Source organism: Balaenoptera ricei, chromosome 1 (assembly GCF_028023285.1).
Source record: "Balaenoptera ricei isolate mBalRic1 chromosome 1, mBalRic1.hap2, whole genome shotgun sequence".
Classification (NCBI taxonomy): Eukaryota; Metazoa; Chordata; class Mammalia; order Artiodactyla; family Balaenopteridae; genus Balaenoptera; species Balaenoptera ricei.
In genome coordinates, this window is record NC_082639.1 from 88,028,857 (window position 1) to 88,048,013 (window position 19,157).

The 19,157-nt window shown below is 35.3% G+C and overlaps 1 protein-coding gene across 2 annotated transcripts in view; it reads right to left on the minus strand.

The window, feature by feature from the left end:
* Positions 1-216: 216 nt before the first annotated feature.
* FRRS1 (ferric chelate reductase 1) overlaps positions 217-19,157 on the minus strand; it is a 97,629-nt gene continuing 78,688 nt past the window's right edge. For both annotated transcript variants that reach the window (XM_059926839.1, XM_059926847.1), the window contains 9 exons: positions 18,329-18,476; positions 10,694-10,807; positions 9,254-9,366; positions 7,409-7,495; positions 3,516-3,613; positions 3,220-3,278; positions 2,250-2,393; positions 1,011-1,072; positions 217-928 (listed from right to left, as the gene is read on the minus strand). In XM_059926839.1, coding sequence (XP_059782822.1) covers positions 836-928; positions 1,011-1,072; positions 2,250-2,393; positions 3,220-3,278; positions 3,516-3,613; positions 7,409-7,495; positions 9,254-9,366; positions 10,694-10,807; positions 18,329-18,476 — 918 coding nt within the window. In that variant the 3' untranslated portion in view covers positions 217-835. The remainder of the gene's footprint in view (positions 929-1,010; positions 1,073-2,249; positions 2,394-3,219; positions 3,279-3,515; positions 3,614-7,408; positions 7,496-9,253; positions 9,367-10,693; positions 10,808-18,328; positions 18,477-19,157) is intronic.

Below are 19,157 nucleotides of genomic sequence, written 5' to 3' on the forward strand. Positions count from 1 at the left end.
CATATTATTTTATTACCACAAGGACAAAGAATAACTCTTAAATACGTTCACAAGAGTGAATTTTATTAATTTTGAAATGCAAGTCTACAATCTCCAAAGGCTAAGACAACCTCAGAGTTAAAACAATTAGCATATAAAATGCCATTTTAGCTCTGTAGCTGAATATATAAAGACACTCTTAATCAGAAGATGCACACTTGCATTTCACTGCTAAGAAATAAATTATAATATTAATAATATATTTAAATGTTAATGAAATGGTGTTAGCCCTACTTTCACCTTTACCAGGGAAGTAACAAAATACATGAAACAAAGGATATGTCCAAAACACTGGACTGAAAAACATGTTTCTAAAAAATTTTTAAGAAAAGGGGGAAGGGGAAAAACATCCTAAGAAAGACCATTCAGATAAACTAGTAAAAATAAATGTTTTCTTTAAAGTACCACAGCACCTTTATAGTCCAAAATATATTTACCTTAATACTATCTGCATTTTATCCTATGACACCTTTTTTGTTTTTCCAAACAGTTCTTTTCTTACATGCTAACATTCTTAAAATTTCAGCATAAAAAATATTTGAGTCATTTCTCCTCAAGTACAATCTTCCCTTTAAGACTCAGAATAATACATAAAAGCTTGACATCAGTTTATAGCCCATAGGACCCTAGTGAATGTTGATCTCTAAAGACCAGACGTCGGAATTTCTCTATAGACATGGCCTGGTCTTCCTAATTAGAAGTCATGAATACGCTCCAGGCAGTCGGTACAGGCATCAGGTTTTTTGGCTTGATGATAATTATCACCTGGTCTGCAAAAGCCAAGGTCTTCGCTCGCTCATAGATGGTTGATTGCAGATAAGAACATAGTGAGAAAAGTCAAATTCCCACAGACATAAATTGCTAACACTGCCTTTTTAAAAGCATAACCCTGAAAGAAAAAAATTGAGATATGAGAAAAAAGAATAACTATCATTAAGGTTTGTGTCAATAAAGAAGAAAAAAAGACTTACTTCTGCTTCAGCTGCAGTAAATGACTGGAGGATCTGAATTCTATCATCATCCAATATTTCAACTGTCAAGAATAAGAACATAAGTTTGTAAGGCCAGTGGGTATGCAGATAAACTAATTCTCAAAAAAAAAAAAAAAACCTGATTTGTAGCGTTTGCTGATTTCCAGGATGTTCATTCTCCCATTTCAAGTGACCAAATGTTACAAACTTCTTGAATACTTAAGGCTCTCACAAATTAGGTCAAGCTGGCTACAGCATACATTTGTTAAAAGACTTTCTCCTAGTCAATAAACACCATACCAAACTCCTAACAATCCAAGTTTTAAGTACATATGTATTTTAAATAGTAAGCCATAATCTAGCGATCAAAAGTCCTTTAAGACTCAAACCCCATACAGTATTGTAAATCAACTATACTTCAATTAAAAACAACAAAAAAAGACTCAAACCCTATGTATGTGACCCTATCAAGAACCAAAAAATGGTAGGACAGATATTTAGTACTCAGTTCCTAAAAGCTGCCCAGGCTCCTAGATTCACAACACAGACACTAGACAACAAACAGGTTTTGTTTTTAGAAGGCCACTTTTACTTATTTGAGGGGCTGAGAACTAGATAGGACACAAAAGACAGTCAGACTAGAAATCAAGCTAAAATGTCACTGATTCTCTACTAATCTCTTCTAATGGCTACAGGTATCTTACCCTGCCTAGAGGTGAGACCAAAACAGACCTTGCCACTAGAGAGCGCCGGCAAAATAAATCCTTCCTATCTAGCGCGCTGGTTAGCTAGCTACATACGATGTATAGGGCAACCTAAGTGACAGCACAAAGGAAGTTTGTCAAATAGGTAAAATTCGTCTGCAGCTTTGCCCTGTGTTGACCATGGGCATCTCTTCTTCCTCCATCTCAGGGGTCTCTCAGCTCCAGGCATTCAGGGCTCTCAGTGCATTCTAGCCCCAAGTCAGACCAGCATGCAAAGTAAAAAGTACCTACAAAGAAGGCCTCTTCCCTAAAACCTCTTTCCCTTGCATTTTACTCACTGATTCTAATACTAATGAATATAAAAAACAAACACAGAAATTTTCCACTATTTTTACCACAGACTGAGTAATCAAATCAGAAACTTTTATTAGTAAGCTACCGTATAAGAGTCAACCATTAGTGTCAAGAAACTAATTATATTCCAACAGTTTGTATAAAAGTGATTCTACATAACACTGCTCTTTGAACAGGTTACCTTTTCTAGAGAGTCGGTAAGTGTGTACCTCCAGAACAATCTCTGTCCCAACATGCCAGGCTACAAATCCAATCATTGCATTGGTTTTCCATGGCCCAGGAAGATTCAATCCTGGTAAATCCATTCCCAGGAACATTGCTGCCACTACATTCATAAGGAAGAAATACATATACTCAAATGCAATTCAAGAGGTAACTGTGTATGCATGTATACATGTGTGTGAATTATATCAAGTAAAATATACTAGAAGAGTTTATGATATCAATTAGATTCATATTTAAGACAAAATAGTTAATTTAGTCTTTTTTTATTTTAACACCAGAAAGCCTAAGATGGGAAATTATAATTATAATCTACCAATTGTTAAAAAAGAGGTACCCAAATTTTTCAAAATGTTTTAAGTCTGCAATGTAGGAAGGGAGAAACGTATGGAAACCATTTCTGATTATACCTCCCCTTCTACGAATTTCTATAGACTGTAGAAATGTGAGGGTAGGAAGTGTCAGCTTAGGTATTTATTACATAAAGCATCAAAATACACTGGATAATCATACTTGACTTTTGAAAAACACCTTTCCCTAGAAGGTACCATCCCCATGGTGAAAACCTGGAGACAGAGGGCTGGGACCTCGGAGCCCACTTCAGCCCAACCCACAACTGACCCTCAAGTTGAGCTGCTTAAATGTTTGGTCGGTCATCAGCATAGCTTATTCTGCTGGCAAAGGCAAATGCTAAAAAAAAGTCTCAAAAGGAGAGTTTTAAAGTCATTTTAAAAACCTTGAAACTGAAATAATGGCTTAAATAGTTACCTCTAGAAATTACTTTCTGGATTTCAATGTTTGACTGATTTCTCCTCAACAGCCAATTACTCCAATTACTAATGCATCTAAAAATCATTTAAGCCAAATTACAACTTGCAATATAAACAACCTGCAATTATATATGAATAAGTAGCATCACAATTACTTACCTGCTATTATTCTAGCAGTTGTTCCCATACTCCAATGAGTCCAGTTAAACATTTGCCTTCTACCAAATAAAGAACCAGTCAGTATTCTTAAAAGTGATGGAACTACAATTAATTCCCAAGAGAATAAAAAGCATGTAATTTCCCTATTGCCTAGGAATTAGATATCTGAAATACATTTTAAAATCTTTTAGAGTAAATATAATTTATCACTGAATTTTATAAAATGCAAAAAAGGAATTGGTTTCCCAACTAATGACATCTACATTAAAAGCATTTATAAATAAAGACCTAAGTACCTTGGGTCATGTAAAGGTGGTCTGAAGGCTGCCGAAAGAAGCTGAAGAACTGCTAAAATCATCACTATACAACCAAGGTATGGGTGATAACCTGCATGCTGAACAAAGTTATAACATTTTAATGGTCTCAATCTTGCCCATCGATTAAACCCCCAAGTTAAAAATAATACACACAGATGTATTCTTAGCGTTTTTCTGTAGCTTTAAACATTTAATAATGATAGTTATAATAACAGGCACCATTCACTGAGTGTCTATACCAGGCACATACTTTATACACATTATCACTAATGTTCACTATGATGCTTGACAGTTAGTTATCAATATCCCACTTCTACAAATGGGGGAACTGAGGCTCAGAGATATCAAGTAATGCATCCAAGGCCACACAGTGTGTAAATGGTCATGGTGGAATCCATGCACAGAATGCTGCCTCTTCCCACCAGGATGTTAGATGACCACCAACACCAGCACAGCCATCTGAAGCCCACCTAGGACTAGTTAGTACCTGCATGTCAGGAACAATCAACCCAGTGTATTTTAATTACTTGTTCAGACCTCTATGTTTCCCAGAGCTGAAGGTTCTACTTGATTCCTTGTAACCCATATGCTTAACAGAGCCTTAGTCACTCAATAAATGTTTGCTGATCAAGAGAATAACCTGCACAACCACTGTATTAAAATCTCATCTCCTCTGTTCAGAACGAAGGTCTAAGCCAAGAAAAATCATCAACACAATACCTCAACAGTTTCGGCTACACTCCTCCCTCAGTGATGTGTGCTTGCTGAAAACAGCAAACAGTTGGATTAGACCACTTTGCACAATTATTTCGTTTAAAAATTTAAGAGAAAAATTAAGAAGATGCTCTAATACGTTACACGTTTAAATAGAGGGATATCACAGTCTGGTGTTACTGACTCCCATGCTTGGGAAGGCTCTAAAACCTGTGATCTAGAACAAGGACATAGTGGTTTCCAAGCCAAGATAGGAAGCTTTTGCAAATGAGGAACTAAAAGTTGACAGAAGAGCACTACAAAACTTTCAAACCATGGACTCAGTTATATACAGATAAGTTATAACCTGGACCCTGGAGATGGAAAGTGCCTCTCTCTAATAAAAAACAGTAAGAGCAGCAACAAAATTCTTATATACTTAGAATGTGCTGGGACTATCCTAAGTGCTTTCAGTTAATTAACTCTCAACCCTCAGAAAGCCTATAAGATAGATACTCTACTATCCCCACTTGAGTAAACCGAGGGACAGAGAAGCAACTTGCCCAGGGTGTCCCAAGTAATAAATGATGACATGAGGATTTGAATCCAAGCAATCTGCCTGTACAACTGTGCTCTTAACCTTTTTACTACCATAGTCATAAACTGCAAAGACTACAAACTACAAAGTTTACAAAATAAGTATTACACTTGTCCAAGTACATGGATAAAATAAAGTTTCAATATCTTGAGTCATATCAGAAAATCTTCATAATTTCCTTTAAAAAAAAATAGGTTGACCATGGAAGTTCCTTAAAAAACTGAAAATAGAGCTACCATACCATCCAGTAATCTCATTCCTGGGCATATATCCAGAGAAAACCATAATTTGAAAAGATACATACACCCCAGTGTTCATAGCAGCACTATTTACAATAGCCAGGACATGGAAGCAATCTAAATGTCCATCAACAGAGGAATGGATAAAGAAGATGTGGTACATATATACAATGGAATATTACTCAGCCATAAAAAAGAACGAAATAATACCATTTGCAGCAACATGGATGGACCTAGAGATTGTCATACTAAGTGATATAAGTCAGAGAAAGACAAATATCATATGATATTGCTTATATGCGGAATCTAAAAAAAGGGTACAGATGAACTTATCTACAAAACAGAAATAGAGTTACAGATGTAGAAAATAAACTTATGGTTACCAGGGAGTGGGGGAGGAGGGATAAACTGGAAGATTGGGATTGACATATACACACTACTATATATAAAATAAATAACTAATAAGGACCTACTGTATAGCACAGGGAACTCTACTCAGTACTCTGTAATGGCCTATATGGGAAAAGAATCTAAAAAAGAGTGGATATATGTATATGTGTAACAGATTCAATTTGCTGTACACCTGAAACTAACACAACATTATAAACCAACTATACCCCAATAAAAATTTAAAAAAAAAAATAGGTTGACCAATCTATAAACTACCTAAAAAGCAGAAAGGAGGTTTCCTAATAATATTGTGACCCAAGAGTCTTCAATCTTAGCCCTTGTAGCAACAGCCCAAACTGAAATATTAAATTTTAATATCAAATTCTGACTGGCTGTTAAACTAGAAGAGTATAATGGAAGCACAGGCTCTGACCTTAGGTACATCTCCAATTCTCAATAAGCCTCATTCATTCATTCCATAAATATTTACTGAATATCTCATGTACCAGAATCTGTTCTGGGTGTTAGAGATACATTAGCAAACATACCAGTAAATATCCTGTCTTCTCATGGAGTTCACATACTAGTGTGAGAAGACAGACAAAGAAAAGATAAGATATTTAAGTAAATTATCTGAAACGACATAAGGTAAAGAATGCTTCAGGAAAAAATGAAGCAGAGCAGGGCTCTTTGAGAAGCTATTATTTGAGCAAAGACTTGAAGAAGGTGAGGGAGTAGAGGAAGCATGACTAAGGCAGAAGGAAGAATCTTTGCAAAGACTATAAAGCAGAATAAATAAGTAAATAAATAAATTTTTTAAAAAAAGAAAAAAAAAGACTATAAAGCAGGAGCATACCTAGCATTAGCCCAGTGTGAAATGACATGAGCTTTTGGATGAGGAAAAGAGTAGATCAATTCAGAGAGTAACTGGGAGCCAGTCATGGAGGACTTTGGCTTTAACCTTGAGTAAAACTGAGAGGCATTAGAGAAACCAGTTTGGGGCACAGGAATGACATCATCTGATTTACATTTTTTTAAAAATCACTCTGCTTCTTGGTTGAAAACAGATTGTACACGGGCAAGGGTTGAAGTAGAGAGACCAATTAGGTGCCTACTGCAAAAGTCCAGGCAAAAGATGATGGTGGCTCGAACCCACATAGTAGTACCAGTGATGGTGGAAAGTGTTGTATTTGACATGCAAAGCCAATGGGATTTCCTGATGGATTTGATATGGGGTGTGAGAGCAGAGTTAAGAATAATTCCAATGTTTTGGCCTAAGAAGGGGACTGCAAACCACTAATATGGGGATGGCAGCCCACGGAGCAAGACTGGGAGGAGAGATCAGGAATTCAGTAGAGATGTCTTGGACATGCAAGTTGAGTTCCTGAGTAGACAGCTGTTTGTGTGAGTCTCAGTCAGTGCAGAGGTCTAAGCTGGAGATACACATTTGAGAATAGGCCTCAGTTTCTTCATTTGTGACATGGGATTATTATCAATAACAACTTCATTTGAGGTTTAAATTTGATAACACATGTAAAGCACTTAGCACAGTTGCTCAGTAGGAATGCAACTAATGTTAGCTTAGTGATAGTCATAGTATTAGTTAGAGAAAACCACTTTACAGTGTTCATGTTCCTCAGATATCATGCTTTCAATTTTCACCATTCTATAGCAAGAAAATTTATTAAAGCCATATAGTGTAAATTTAAAATTTGAGGCAGTCTAAAAATATATTTCATTACCAAGTAATCTGCACTTACATTCTCACTTCATCCCTGACCACCAACCATGTGAAATAGTCATCAGATGATTCAAAAAGGAAAGAAAGAGGGATACCTGCAGAAATATCTTTTTACCCATCATTTGAGAATAAAACAGCAATCTACTTTGGCACCAAAATGAATTTTAAACATATAAATAGAATAAAAACATCCTGTTTAAGATCTACTTACCCAATTCCAGCCTCCTCTGTAAATAAAAGGCAGAAGAAAAGCAGTAAAAGTGAGGGCAGAAGTAGTAAGCATGAGCATTCGATGTACCTGCAAGGGTGAAATGACAAATGAGAAGAGAGTTAACTACATAAGAGAAAGGAGTTGACGTCACTATGAAGATCATGGGATGAGATTCACAGAAGGCATGCATTCAATTGACACCACCACAATTTGTGGTCAGTTAAAAACAAAAATCTTACTATTCCACTGAACTTTAAAGAAAAGCCTAAGCTGCCAACCTCATCATTCTAAAGCATCTGCCAAGACTTCACCTGCACAGAACAGCAGGAATGGATATTTCACACACAGAGAGCACTTACTTGCCAAGTCCATCATTTTCTTCCAAACACATTTATTAAGTTCCACCATCAAGCACAGTGCTTGGATACAATGAAACGCAAGCAAACAGAAAGTACTGTTTCCTGGGGAGTCTGGGATTTAATTGAGCAGATAAGAGAAACATATTTGAAATGTGTAATTCATTATCCAAATGAGGAGAATGCTGAGAGTGAAAATGGGCACTGTTAATTGATTATGTGAGGATAACTGATGCAAACCAAAACTATCCCAGAGAATGTAGGACATGTAATCACTATATCACAGATATATATATAGATAGATAGATATATACACACATACACACACACACACACACACACACACACACACAGATACATATGGGTGTGTGTGTGCATATATATCTATCTATATATATATACACACACATCACCAGAAAGTAGAACATATAGTCACCCTATATATATATAGACACCATAGTTTTAAAGACAGTGGAGGATTTGAATTGGTAAAGAGGAGACATAAAGAAACAAAACAGACATAAACTGTTTTGCAGTTGGGAATATCCACATGAGAAGAGGGGAGAGAGAGAGAGAGAGAGAGCAATCAAAGGCAGAGACAGGAGCAAGGCATGTAGCAGTCATTACTGAGAACAAATAAAACAGATTAACACTGCCAGCCAAATGTGAGAAACAATTTTAGATAAGGTAAATCTTAAAAGCTACAAATTTATATGAAGTTTCAAGAATACCTCTTATAAAGTCAAAACTGTTCCAATAAGCAGTATTTTTTTCTATAAGCAGACACGTACATTCTATCTCAACACAGTCATTGATCTTCCACTATATGTGCAAATATCTATACTCCATGACAAATGAAAGATATAGGTTTGTTTCGTTTTGTTTTGAGAGGTATTTATTGACTCTTGCTCATGTTTCTATTAAAAGACTGCCTCCTCATCCCATGGGAAGAGGCAGCATTAAAAAGGACACTTTTAGTTTCTATTCCCACCCACACAGGAGATACATGATCTTGACTGGTGAGCTAGGGACGGCCTAACATTCACTGGCCCATCAACCAGAGGACAGACCACTGCTTTGCAACATAGTAAGCACCCACTATTTCTTTCTTCTTCTCTGCTGCCTTCCTCAACCCATCTGTACTCAGTGCAGTGGGTAAATGCTCTTCGAGTCTCTTCTTCTGCAACTAGACATGTAACTCAAGATCATTTGGGTCCCAAAATCCATGTTCCAAAGAAACGCACATGGCGCTGATACATTCTCCAATCCAGCCTGGCCCTTCGTAGAGCTGTCTTTATTTTTATTTCCATCAAGTACCTTGTGTCTATTCTCAGTTGGTTAGGAAACCAAAGAGCAAAAAGAAATTATGAGGATTCCAAAATTACAACTATAACCATACATACACCAAAAAAATCCACTTACTTCATGTGTTTTCATGTTGCAATGTTCAAATAATATGGAAATTGCATTAAACTTTTCCTCCACCTACCTGAAACCAAGCTGCATCACCAAATAAAGCCTTTGACCAAACAGGTTTGAAGAACCGGGCAATCAGTACACCTACGCTAACAGTAGTCATCCATGCCACAAACATTAAGGCGCCTACAGGTGAGAAAATGCAACGGTTGACAGCACAGTCTAATTAAGCTGTCTCTTAAATGACCGAGCCAAATGCGTAGAAAATGTAAATAGCCAACAAAAATACATTCAGCTGACATAAACATAACCTAAATATCAATGCTTTTACCACCACCACTACTACTTCTAATAGCTAACACTTCCAAAGCTCTTATTTCGTGCCAGGCACTGTCTCTAGGTGCTTTATGTGTATTGATCTAATTGATCTTTACAACAATTCCTATAAGGTATAATTATTATTCCAGTTTTGCTGTATGGAGAAGGAAAGCACAGAGAAGTTAAGTAACTTGCCCAAGGTTACTAAGTTGGAATTTGAACCCAGGCTGGTTTGAATAATTGTGCTCTTAATCATTATACTGTCTGAAGTTATACAGCCTTTCTGAAGTTATCTCAGAATCTTCTCATATTTCACTCCAAAAAATAATGGAAAACAAATAGGCACGTTATTTCTGAATACAATTACTGTTCAACTAGAGCTACTGGTAGAAACAAAATAGCAACAATAAAGATAGTTTCAAGCTTTATTGAAACTCTTACTAGAATGGATAACTCTGGAGAATATAAAGGAAATATACCAACTAAGGAAAGTTCCCACCAATACTAATACATTACAATAGTATAGTATAGTCTACACTTACACTATTTCCCTATTTTTCAATCCCGTTTTTCAATAATCAACTGGACTACTTTTCAAATAGAATCAACTTTCACTTGTAGAACCAGAGTACATCAGAGCCTTATTTCTAGGCTACTGCTCTTCCAACTTGGTTCCCTTCATCACTTTAAGTATATAATACCTAAGTATAGCACTGAGTACTTTGTATATCCTCAAATACTTGTACATTGATCAGTTCTTCAACAAAAAAATTGTATTTTTGAAACCAAACTACTATTATCATTAAACAATCACAAACCACTCTTTCATTAGCATTTTTTAATAAATGGTATAATTAATGTCTCATAAAAGTTAAATTAATTAACCCAATGATACTCAATTCTGGATGCAATTAGAGATGACTATCGTACTTTTTTTAAATTACAGATGTCTTAAAAGCTCCTCTGGTGATTTTAATGTGCAGTCAGGGTTAAAACCACTGAATTACCCCTACTCTCCATTTTTAATAAAAATTAGCAAACATTAAAATAGATAATGCTACCTGCAAATGTTATTGATTTATGAACGTTTGCTAAATTATGCCTGCTACCATTCTCAATCTAGCCAGCACTAAATTTATTCCACAAAGTTAAGTATAGTCCACAAAGTAGTAATAATATTACACATGTAACTTACCATGAACCTTCAGAAGGAGTAAAGAATGGGATCCTCCTATGTTCTCTGGATAGCCTGTCACATTGTATTTTTCATATGTAATCAAAGGTTGCTGAGAATGCTTATGAATCTGACCTGAAATTTAAAAACAAAAAAAAAAAAGAAGAAGAAGAAGACAAATTACTTTCTCAGGAGAGAAGGAATGGAGAGACAATGGCATGGCATGGAAACAAAATTTCTTAAGGTAATAAAAAATAAATAAATTTCAATAGAGATGATATATATATACTATTATATACTGATATTATATTAATACACATGTATTAATATAATATAAATATATGTAGTATTAATATATAATATAATACTATTCATTATGTATAAAATTAAATCTGTGCGTGTGTAGAATTATTCCAATTAGTCTGTGTATATGGGTATGTATGGGTGTGTGTTCATTCTGGGGATCTATCTTACAGAAATATTTACTTTTTAACCAAAGGTATATCTATAAGCATGTTAATAGATACTCTTTTTACACTGGGTAAAAAAAATTTAAACAAGCTAAATGTCCATCATTAGGAGATTGAGTAAATAAATTATGGAAAATACATTATTTTTAGAATACAATGCAAGCGTCAAAAAGAATAAAAATAATTAAGAAATTTGATATGAGATATATATGAATCTTTGTTTCAAACAAATAAGTATTAGACCACAGACTACACCTCAATGATTTCCAAAAAGAAACATTTATATAGGTTATATTATCTATCTAAAATGAAACAAATTAACAACAGAAAGCTAGGAAAAAATGGTCCAGCTAGATATTTAAAAATCTCCTCTTCTAAATAACCCTTGGGTTAAATAGGAAATCAAAACTAAAATCACAAGTCTTCTTAAAACGAATAACAATGAAGGCACTTCATATCAAAACACATGTGATGTAATTAAGGTACTATTCAAAAGAAGTTTTTAATCATCTTAAAAGCATTTCCTTAAAAAAATATAAAAAGACTTTAAAGTATTGAAATAATCATTTAATTCAAGATGTGTTTAAAACAAAATATAACACAGGAAACCAGAAAGGAGGATTGATTAAAAATAAAGGTAGAAATTAACAAACTAGTAAGTCTAAAAATGAGAAAAATCAATTCTGTAAAAGGCCAATAAAATCGATTAAGTTTTTGACAATCTGACCACAAGATAAAAAAGAAATATCACAAACAATATTAGAAATGAAAACAGTGACATAGCTGCTGATATAGAACATATTCTTTAAAATTATGTAAAAATGCTATATACAACTTTAAGTCAGCCAAAAATATTTCAAAATCTATGTAAAATGGATGAATTTCTGAGGAAATCTAGAATTACAAAAATTGATCAAAGTAGTAGTAACTCTGGAGAATAATAGCAATAAAAATTTATTTTATTAGTCAAATATTTCCATTTCTAAAGTCTCAGGCTGTTATGTGGTTGAGTTCTATCATACCATTTAAAAAATTTTTTAACTTTAAAAATTCATATTTATTTAAACTCTTCTTGAGTTCTTTCTATGAGATTATCATAACACTGAAACCAAAATGAGGCCGACATGCACACGCACACAAACGCACAGAATTCTATGACCATACACCAAAATCATTTATGAATATAGACGTGAAAAGCTTAAATAAAATATTGGTGAATCAAATCAATTATGCAGTAATAAGAATAATAAGACATGACTTTCATCTCAGGAAAGTGAGGATTGTTCACCATTCAGAAATCTACAAAAGTAATGATAAACTTCACACATCCATGACATGAACTCTTTGTAACATTAGGAACAGAATATTTCCTAAACACAATAAAATATATCCACCAGAAAAATACAACAAATACGACACAACACTGAATATCAGAAGCATTCCCATCAAAATCAGGGATAAGATAAGAATACTTGCCATATCACCACTGCCATTCCACATTTTTCTGGGAGAAGTAAGCAATGCAGTGAGACAAGGAAAGAAAGAAAATGAGGGCTACTATGCCTGTCATTATTTGCACAAGATATGGTGTTTCATCTAGAAAATCCAAGACCATCAACTGGAAAACTAGGTGGCTACATTCAAGACAAGCATTCAAAAATCAATAACTTTCCTGTACACCAACAAATTTAGAGAATGTAAGAAAAAATAATCCCATTCACAATAGTTTGTATTAGAAATCTATAAAATACGTACGAACAAAGTAACAAAAATAAATAAGCCCTACAGGAAGATATGAAGAAAACCACAGGATCTGACTAAATGGAATATCCCAATATATTCCTGGATAGGAAGACTCAAGGAAGTTGATTATTCCACAAATTAATCCAAAATTTCATTTCAATTCCAGTCATAACTCCAATAGGATTTTTAATGAAATTTGATAAATCATTTCTGAATTTTATCTAGAAGAACCAATACACAAGGAAGAGGCAAGAATTCCTGAATTCCTGAAAAAGAAAGCTAGGAGGGGTATCATGCTTTATCAAAATTCACAACCTATTACTAAGCTATAGTAATTTCAACCAGTGCAGTAATAGACAAACAGATCACTGGAAGAATAAACTGTACAATTTGATTCACTGACATATTTTTAGTGTATGATAAAAAGGCTTTTGAAACAGTAGCGATAAAATGAACTATTCAAAAACTGGTGTTTGGACACCAGGTTATTCATTTGGTGAACTATTATATCATGGCTTGTTATGACAGAGAAGATCCGAGATAAAGCAGAAAACAAGAAGAGTTTTATATCGTGAACACCTAGAGACCTGTGTCAAGAAGAAAGAGACAATAACTATCAGAAGCTACAAAAATGTCAAAAAGAAAAGAATGAAAAAAACTATTGAAAGTGACAAGAAATGCACTGAAGAATCTAAAATTACTGTATTAGTAGAGTGGTAGTGATGAAAACCAGACCACATTCCTAACAGCCTGAGAGTCAAGTCGGAAGAAAAGTGTTTTTAAACTCTGATTCACCGTGGAGCCATGGGCTAAGATGAACTTAACGTTCATTAAAGCAGAAGTCCATCATAATTTTGAAGTTCCATTGTATGGCTCCATTATAATTTAGGCGTTATGCTCTAAGGAACGTTGGGTTCATGTGTAGTACACGGCTCTACAGTATTATTCCTAAATTGTCAAAATAACAGGTCATGTGATAACAGGGTCTTTACTTCATTAATTATTTAAATTGGTAGATTTCCAAATTGGGAATTACTTATTCGCCCAAGTGAGTTCTATCTTTCAGTTCAAACACTCAGCATTTCACATGACTGCTTATTTCATGATAGGACAAAATCAGCTTTCTGGGGGCAAAACAGCAGTTAGAAAAAGGTTTTAAATTGGTTTTACTAAATATGACAGTACTTTCGACTCTCAATTATCTTTAGTTTGCTTCTGACCCCTCTTCCTAGGTGACTTCTCCCATTGTGGGCCATTTCTCAACATTTTCTTTTTAAAGGAAAATACGTATCTTGTTTATTTTCATTGATCAGGTCTGTAAATGTGTGCTGAAAAAAAATCAGAGTTTATTTATAAACAGAATAATTTACTCACAGAGAAGGTTTTTTTCCTCACTTTGTGTAATGCATTAATTCCATTTGTCACCAATGGATTTCACCAGCCTTGTTTACAAGGGAATCGGGTAAAACTTTATACTATTTTGTTTGCTGCATTTAGTAAGACATGAATGTTTAATAGTTATTAAATTGTGATGTAAAGAAATGTGACAATATTTAGGTATCTACTTTCTGAATGTTTCAAATTCCAATCTATGAGCATTGCTGACATCCAGAGAAGAGAATAAAATTACCTGTGAAAGGGTGAAAAAAAACTCAGCAGTTAGAAGAAGAACAGAAAGATAATTATGTGCTAGCTTACAGCAAAAATAAGGATAACATGAAAAATGAGTAGAAAATGAAAACCTGAAAAGTTATCTGAATTCTGAAAATGTTAAGCAATTTCCCCTGTATCTTAGTTTTGATCACTTTTGCTGAATCACTTTTGCATATTTGGATGAAGAAAGTAGTTAATTTTTCTATTTTTACTAATAATGTAGCATCCTTCAGAGCTTGGCATCGTCCTTAAGAATCATCTGAAGCGTCTGACTCACCATGGTGTTCCCTCTGACCTTCAGTCTGCCAGTAAACAACGCCTCCTGAGCGTCAGGTTTGCCCAGGACGACTTCATTCTACATTAGCATGGGTTACAGAGATTATATGATTGCTTTGAAAAATGGTTTCAACCTCACAAAGTCTCACTGCTTTTAAGCAGTGCGCAGCATATAAATTATCCACATACATATGACTAGATAACAGAAGCGACAACTGATATATGTGGTAACTGTACCTTGTTCCCCAATACAAGGGAACTAGAAAGTGAATTCCCTGAAGCGGTAACGTTTAGATTTGTTTTTTTGAGGTTTTGTTTTGTTGCTTTGCACTCCACTAGATTAAAAAAAAAAAAAATGGGGGCTTCCCTCGTGGCGCAGTGGTTAAGAATCTGCCTGCCAACTCAGGGGACACAGGTTCGATCCCTGGTCCGGGAAGATCCCACATGCAGCGGAGCAGCTAAGCCCGAGCGCCACAGCAGCTAAGCCCGAGCGCCACAGCTACTGAGCCTGTGCTCTAGAGTCCACGAGCCACAACTACTGAGCCCGTGTGCCACAACTACTGAAGCCCGAGTGCCTAGAGCCCATGCTCCACAGCAAGAGAAGCCACGACAATGAGAAGCCCGCGCACCGCAAGGAAGAGTAGCCCCCACTCGCCGCAACTAGAGAAAGCCCACGTGCAGCAACAAAGACCCAACGCTGACAAAAAAAATAAAATAAATACATTTTTTAAAATTTTTAAAAAACAAAAATGAGTCTGTGACATATGTATATTTTTGTTAATAAACATATTTATGTGCTATTGTTTTAACATATTATGAACACTATTAAATTAGAAATTTTTAGTGAGATAAAATAAATCTAAGAAAAAAGTTCTAGTATTGTTTTCTGTATCCCCTGGACTACCTTACAATATGTACCCCTTCGTTGGAAGAACATTGTCCTAGAGCAGTAAGTTATCGAACCACAGTATACAGAACAATTGCCTGAAATGCTTGTTAAAATGCAGATTCCAAGCACAAACAACAGAGATTCAGTGAGTGTGGGATGGAGCTCGGGAACCTGCCTTTTGAGCAGTCATTCCAGGTGGTTCTGAAGCAGGTTATTTGAGCCCCATGCTTTGGCAAACACCACAAAAGACAAGGTAGAGATTCTCCCTACCATGCCACAAGCACAGCAACACCAGCAGGAAAGGGAGATAAAACAGTGCTCTATTCTGCACATGAATCGTCCACGAACTAGGTTTTTCCAGGAAAATATTAGAACTATTACTGAAAATATTGTTTCTATCAGAAAATGCATTCCAAGTTCTACAATGCTGGCCTAAGAAGAAATTTTTGGCATCACCATACACCCCAAAACACATATAATTTATTGTACAACAGAATTCACCCATTTAAATGATACTGCTTTTCTTTTAAAGTATAAACTTTTTAAGTATAAACTTTTTAAAGTACAGATGCAAACTGTTAAAATCTCCTAGCAATTTAAGTCATCCATTCAAGTCAGTAATCATTTATGGAGCACCTAGAAAATGCTGGGCACAAAAGGAAGCAGTTTGATATGATGAAAAGGACACAACTCTTATAACTGCAACAGAGTTGGGTTTAATTCCTGACTCTGCTACCTGTTTGATTTTGAACAAGTTACTTCACCGCTCTAGGCTCCAGTTCTCTTGTCTCTACAATGGGCAACATAATATCTATTTACAAAGGCTCTGTGAGAAATAAATGAGATATATGTAATGTACAATAAGTGATAGCTGCAATAATAACAATAAGACAATAACCTGCGCTTTAGTAATATTTGTTTAAAAATGCAAATATTTGACCTTCTTCTGCTTAAAAATTCATTTCCTACATTTCCCATGTTAGAAAGTGAAACACTTGGGCTCTGAGGTCAAAGAGTTTAGGTTCAAATTCCAACTCTACCATTTACTGGTCTGGGCAAATGACTTAACCTCTCTAAGCCTGTTTCCTGCCAGATAAAATAAGGTTAATAATAGTACATATCTTATGTAGGTTTCTATGAAGATAAAAATGAAAACCTTAATGATAGCGCTGAGCCAGCAACTGGCACTCATTAAGTACTAAGTAATTTTTGTTCATTATTATCATTTAACCAGGAAATTATTTCCAGCTACATTTGCTGTTGCTGGTGCAAGTAAGAATACATGATTTGACTAAGATAACCAAACATATCATCCACAACTAAAGCTGCAAATATTCCTAAATTTTCTCTAACACTGAGTTGATATTTTGTCCTGCTTTAAAACCTTTTGAATCCCTACTTTACTTATAGTATAAAATCTAAACCACATGATAGAATATAAACTGCTATATATAAAATAGATAAACAACAAGGTCCTACAGCATAGCACAGGGAACTATATTCAATATCTTGTAACAAACTATAATGGAAAAGAATCTGAAAAAGTATATCTATATATCTATATATCTATATATCTATATATATATATATAGATATATATATCTGAATCACTTTGCTATACACCAGAAACTAACACAACATTGTAAATCAACTATACTTCTATTAAAAATAAACCACATGATAGAATACGCAAGGCTTTTCACAATTCTGCCTGTACCACATTTCTGTTCCTCCTCCTCCTTTACCTCACCCCCATCCTTCCATTCTATATACTCAGCTTTTCACCATTTTCAAAGTAGGCCATATGCTCAAAGTTTGGGAGTAGTATTATCTCCAGGGAGATGAGTCACTAAATATTACACTACCTTGGCATTTCCTGCAGTTCTTCAGAATATCATTAGCCGAGACCTTAAACAAAATCTAATTATTCTTATTAATATGTGTTGCAGTACCTACCAGGGCAGTCTTAAGTATAAACTAAACATTCAAACTCATAAAACTCCCTTAGGCTACGCTTGGCATCAGACTGACTGAGAAGGATGTGGGACAGGAAACACAGCACACCTGCAGGACACCATGAGGCATTCTTTTTCAAAGGGAGGTCCTGTGGAAGCTTACTCAGCTGTCCAGGAGCTATTTTCTTTACCCCTCTCCACCTCCCTGAAGAAAGCTCAGGTCCAAGGCGATGAGATTCGTATTGGATAGGGCATCCACAGGAGCCAATATCTCCTACAATAACCCCAAAGTCCTGCTTCTAGTATCCCTGCAAAGGATCTGCCAATGTCACTGCACTCAGGGAAGCCCAAAGACATGCCTTCTTACTGGGTATTTACAGTTACTCCTGGTCCAAATGCAGTCTACCAGCCAGAAATCACTTTTATCATAAGCAGGTTGCCTTATAACCCAATTAACACTACCTTTACCTAGTTTCCAGGGGAACAAAGCTAGGAGGTCAACCAAAGTCAAATTGTCAGGCAAAAAATGGAAAAGGGTTTAATAACTCTTTACCCACAAACGTATATCTTAAAAAAGAGCAATTACCATAGTCTCTCCAAATAAGGAGGGAAAGGAATAAAGTGAGCAAAAAAAAACTTAAAAAGGTAGTTTTTTAATCAATATACTTACCATCATCAGCTGCACCATCTGCTAGAAATATGTAGTAGCTTGCATTTAGATCAAATCTATTCTTAACCCCAGGAAGGGTAATGTTTCTTCTGAAAGAACACTGCATAACACCATCCGCCAACCTCCAAGCCATATCCTCAAGAGGATCCTGCAAACACATACAATGGGTCTTCTCAGCACTTTCCAAAGATTTGCTGAAAATAAGATATGATCAAAATCCTGACCTGTTCCATTTCCTTTCCCTAAGTTCCCCTGTGCATGTTTTGTCTGCAGTGTCATTGTTTTCCCACTTCCTCTTTGAAGAGTACAAGAAACATATTCTCCCAGTTTATTTGTCTTTATCCCACTTGGCAAAGATAGTATTTTTACTACCTAGGCTAGAAACTTTGGCAGATGTACTAACTTCAACTGGCCACTAATATACAATCAACAACACTGAAGAAACACTTAGCAAGTAATACTCTAGTGGCCAAAATGCAACATGCAACTGGGGAGAAGTTCCAACCCCACAAGAAAGCTATGCAGAGAACATAACATGTCATTAGATGATAGCTACTGCTCCATCAGAGCTCATTTGCTTGTCAGTTGCCATGTGAAAAATGACACTTCTCTACCAGAAATAGGCCATCTTTGGCACAGGTGCCAACAACGGGCACTTTAGACAATTGCCCAAGGCACTGAACCAGTACCTTCCATATGTGCGCCTCTTTCTCACCAATCAAGAAATTCTGTGTCACTTACATAAGCCTCTAAAAATCTGTCTGTAAGTTTTTGAAAAGGGGCTGATGCTTTGACCCTCTTAATAAACCATAAAATATTTTTTGTAAGA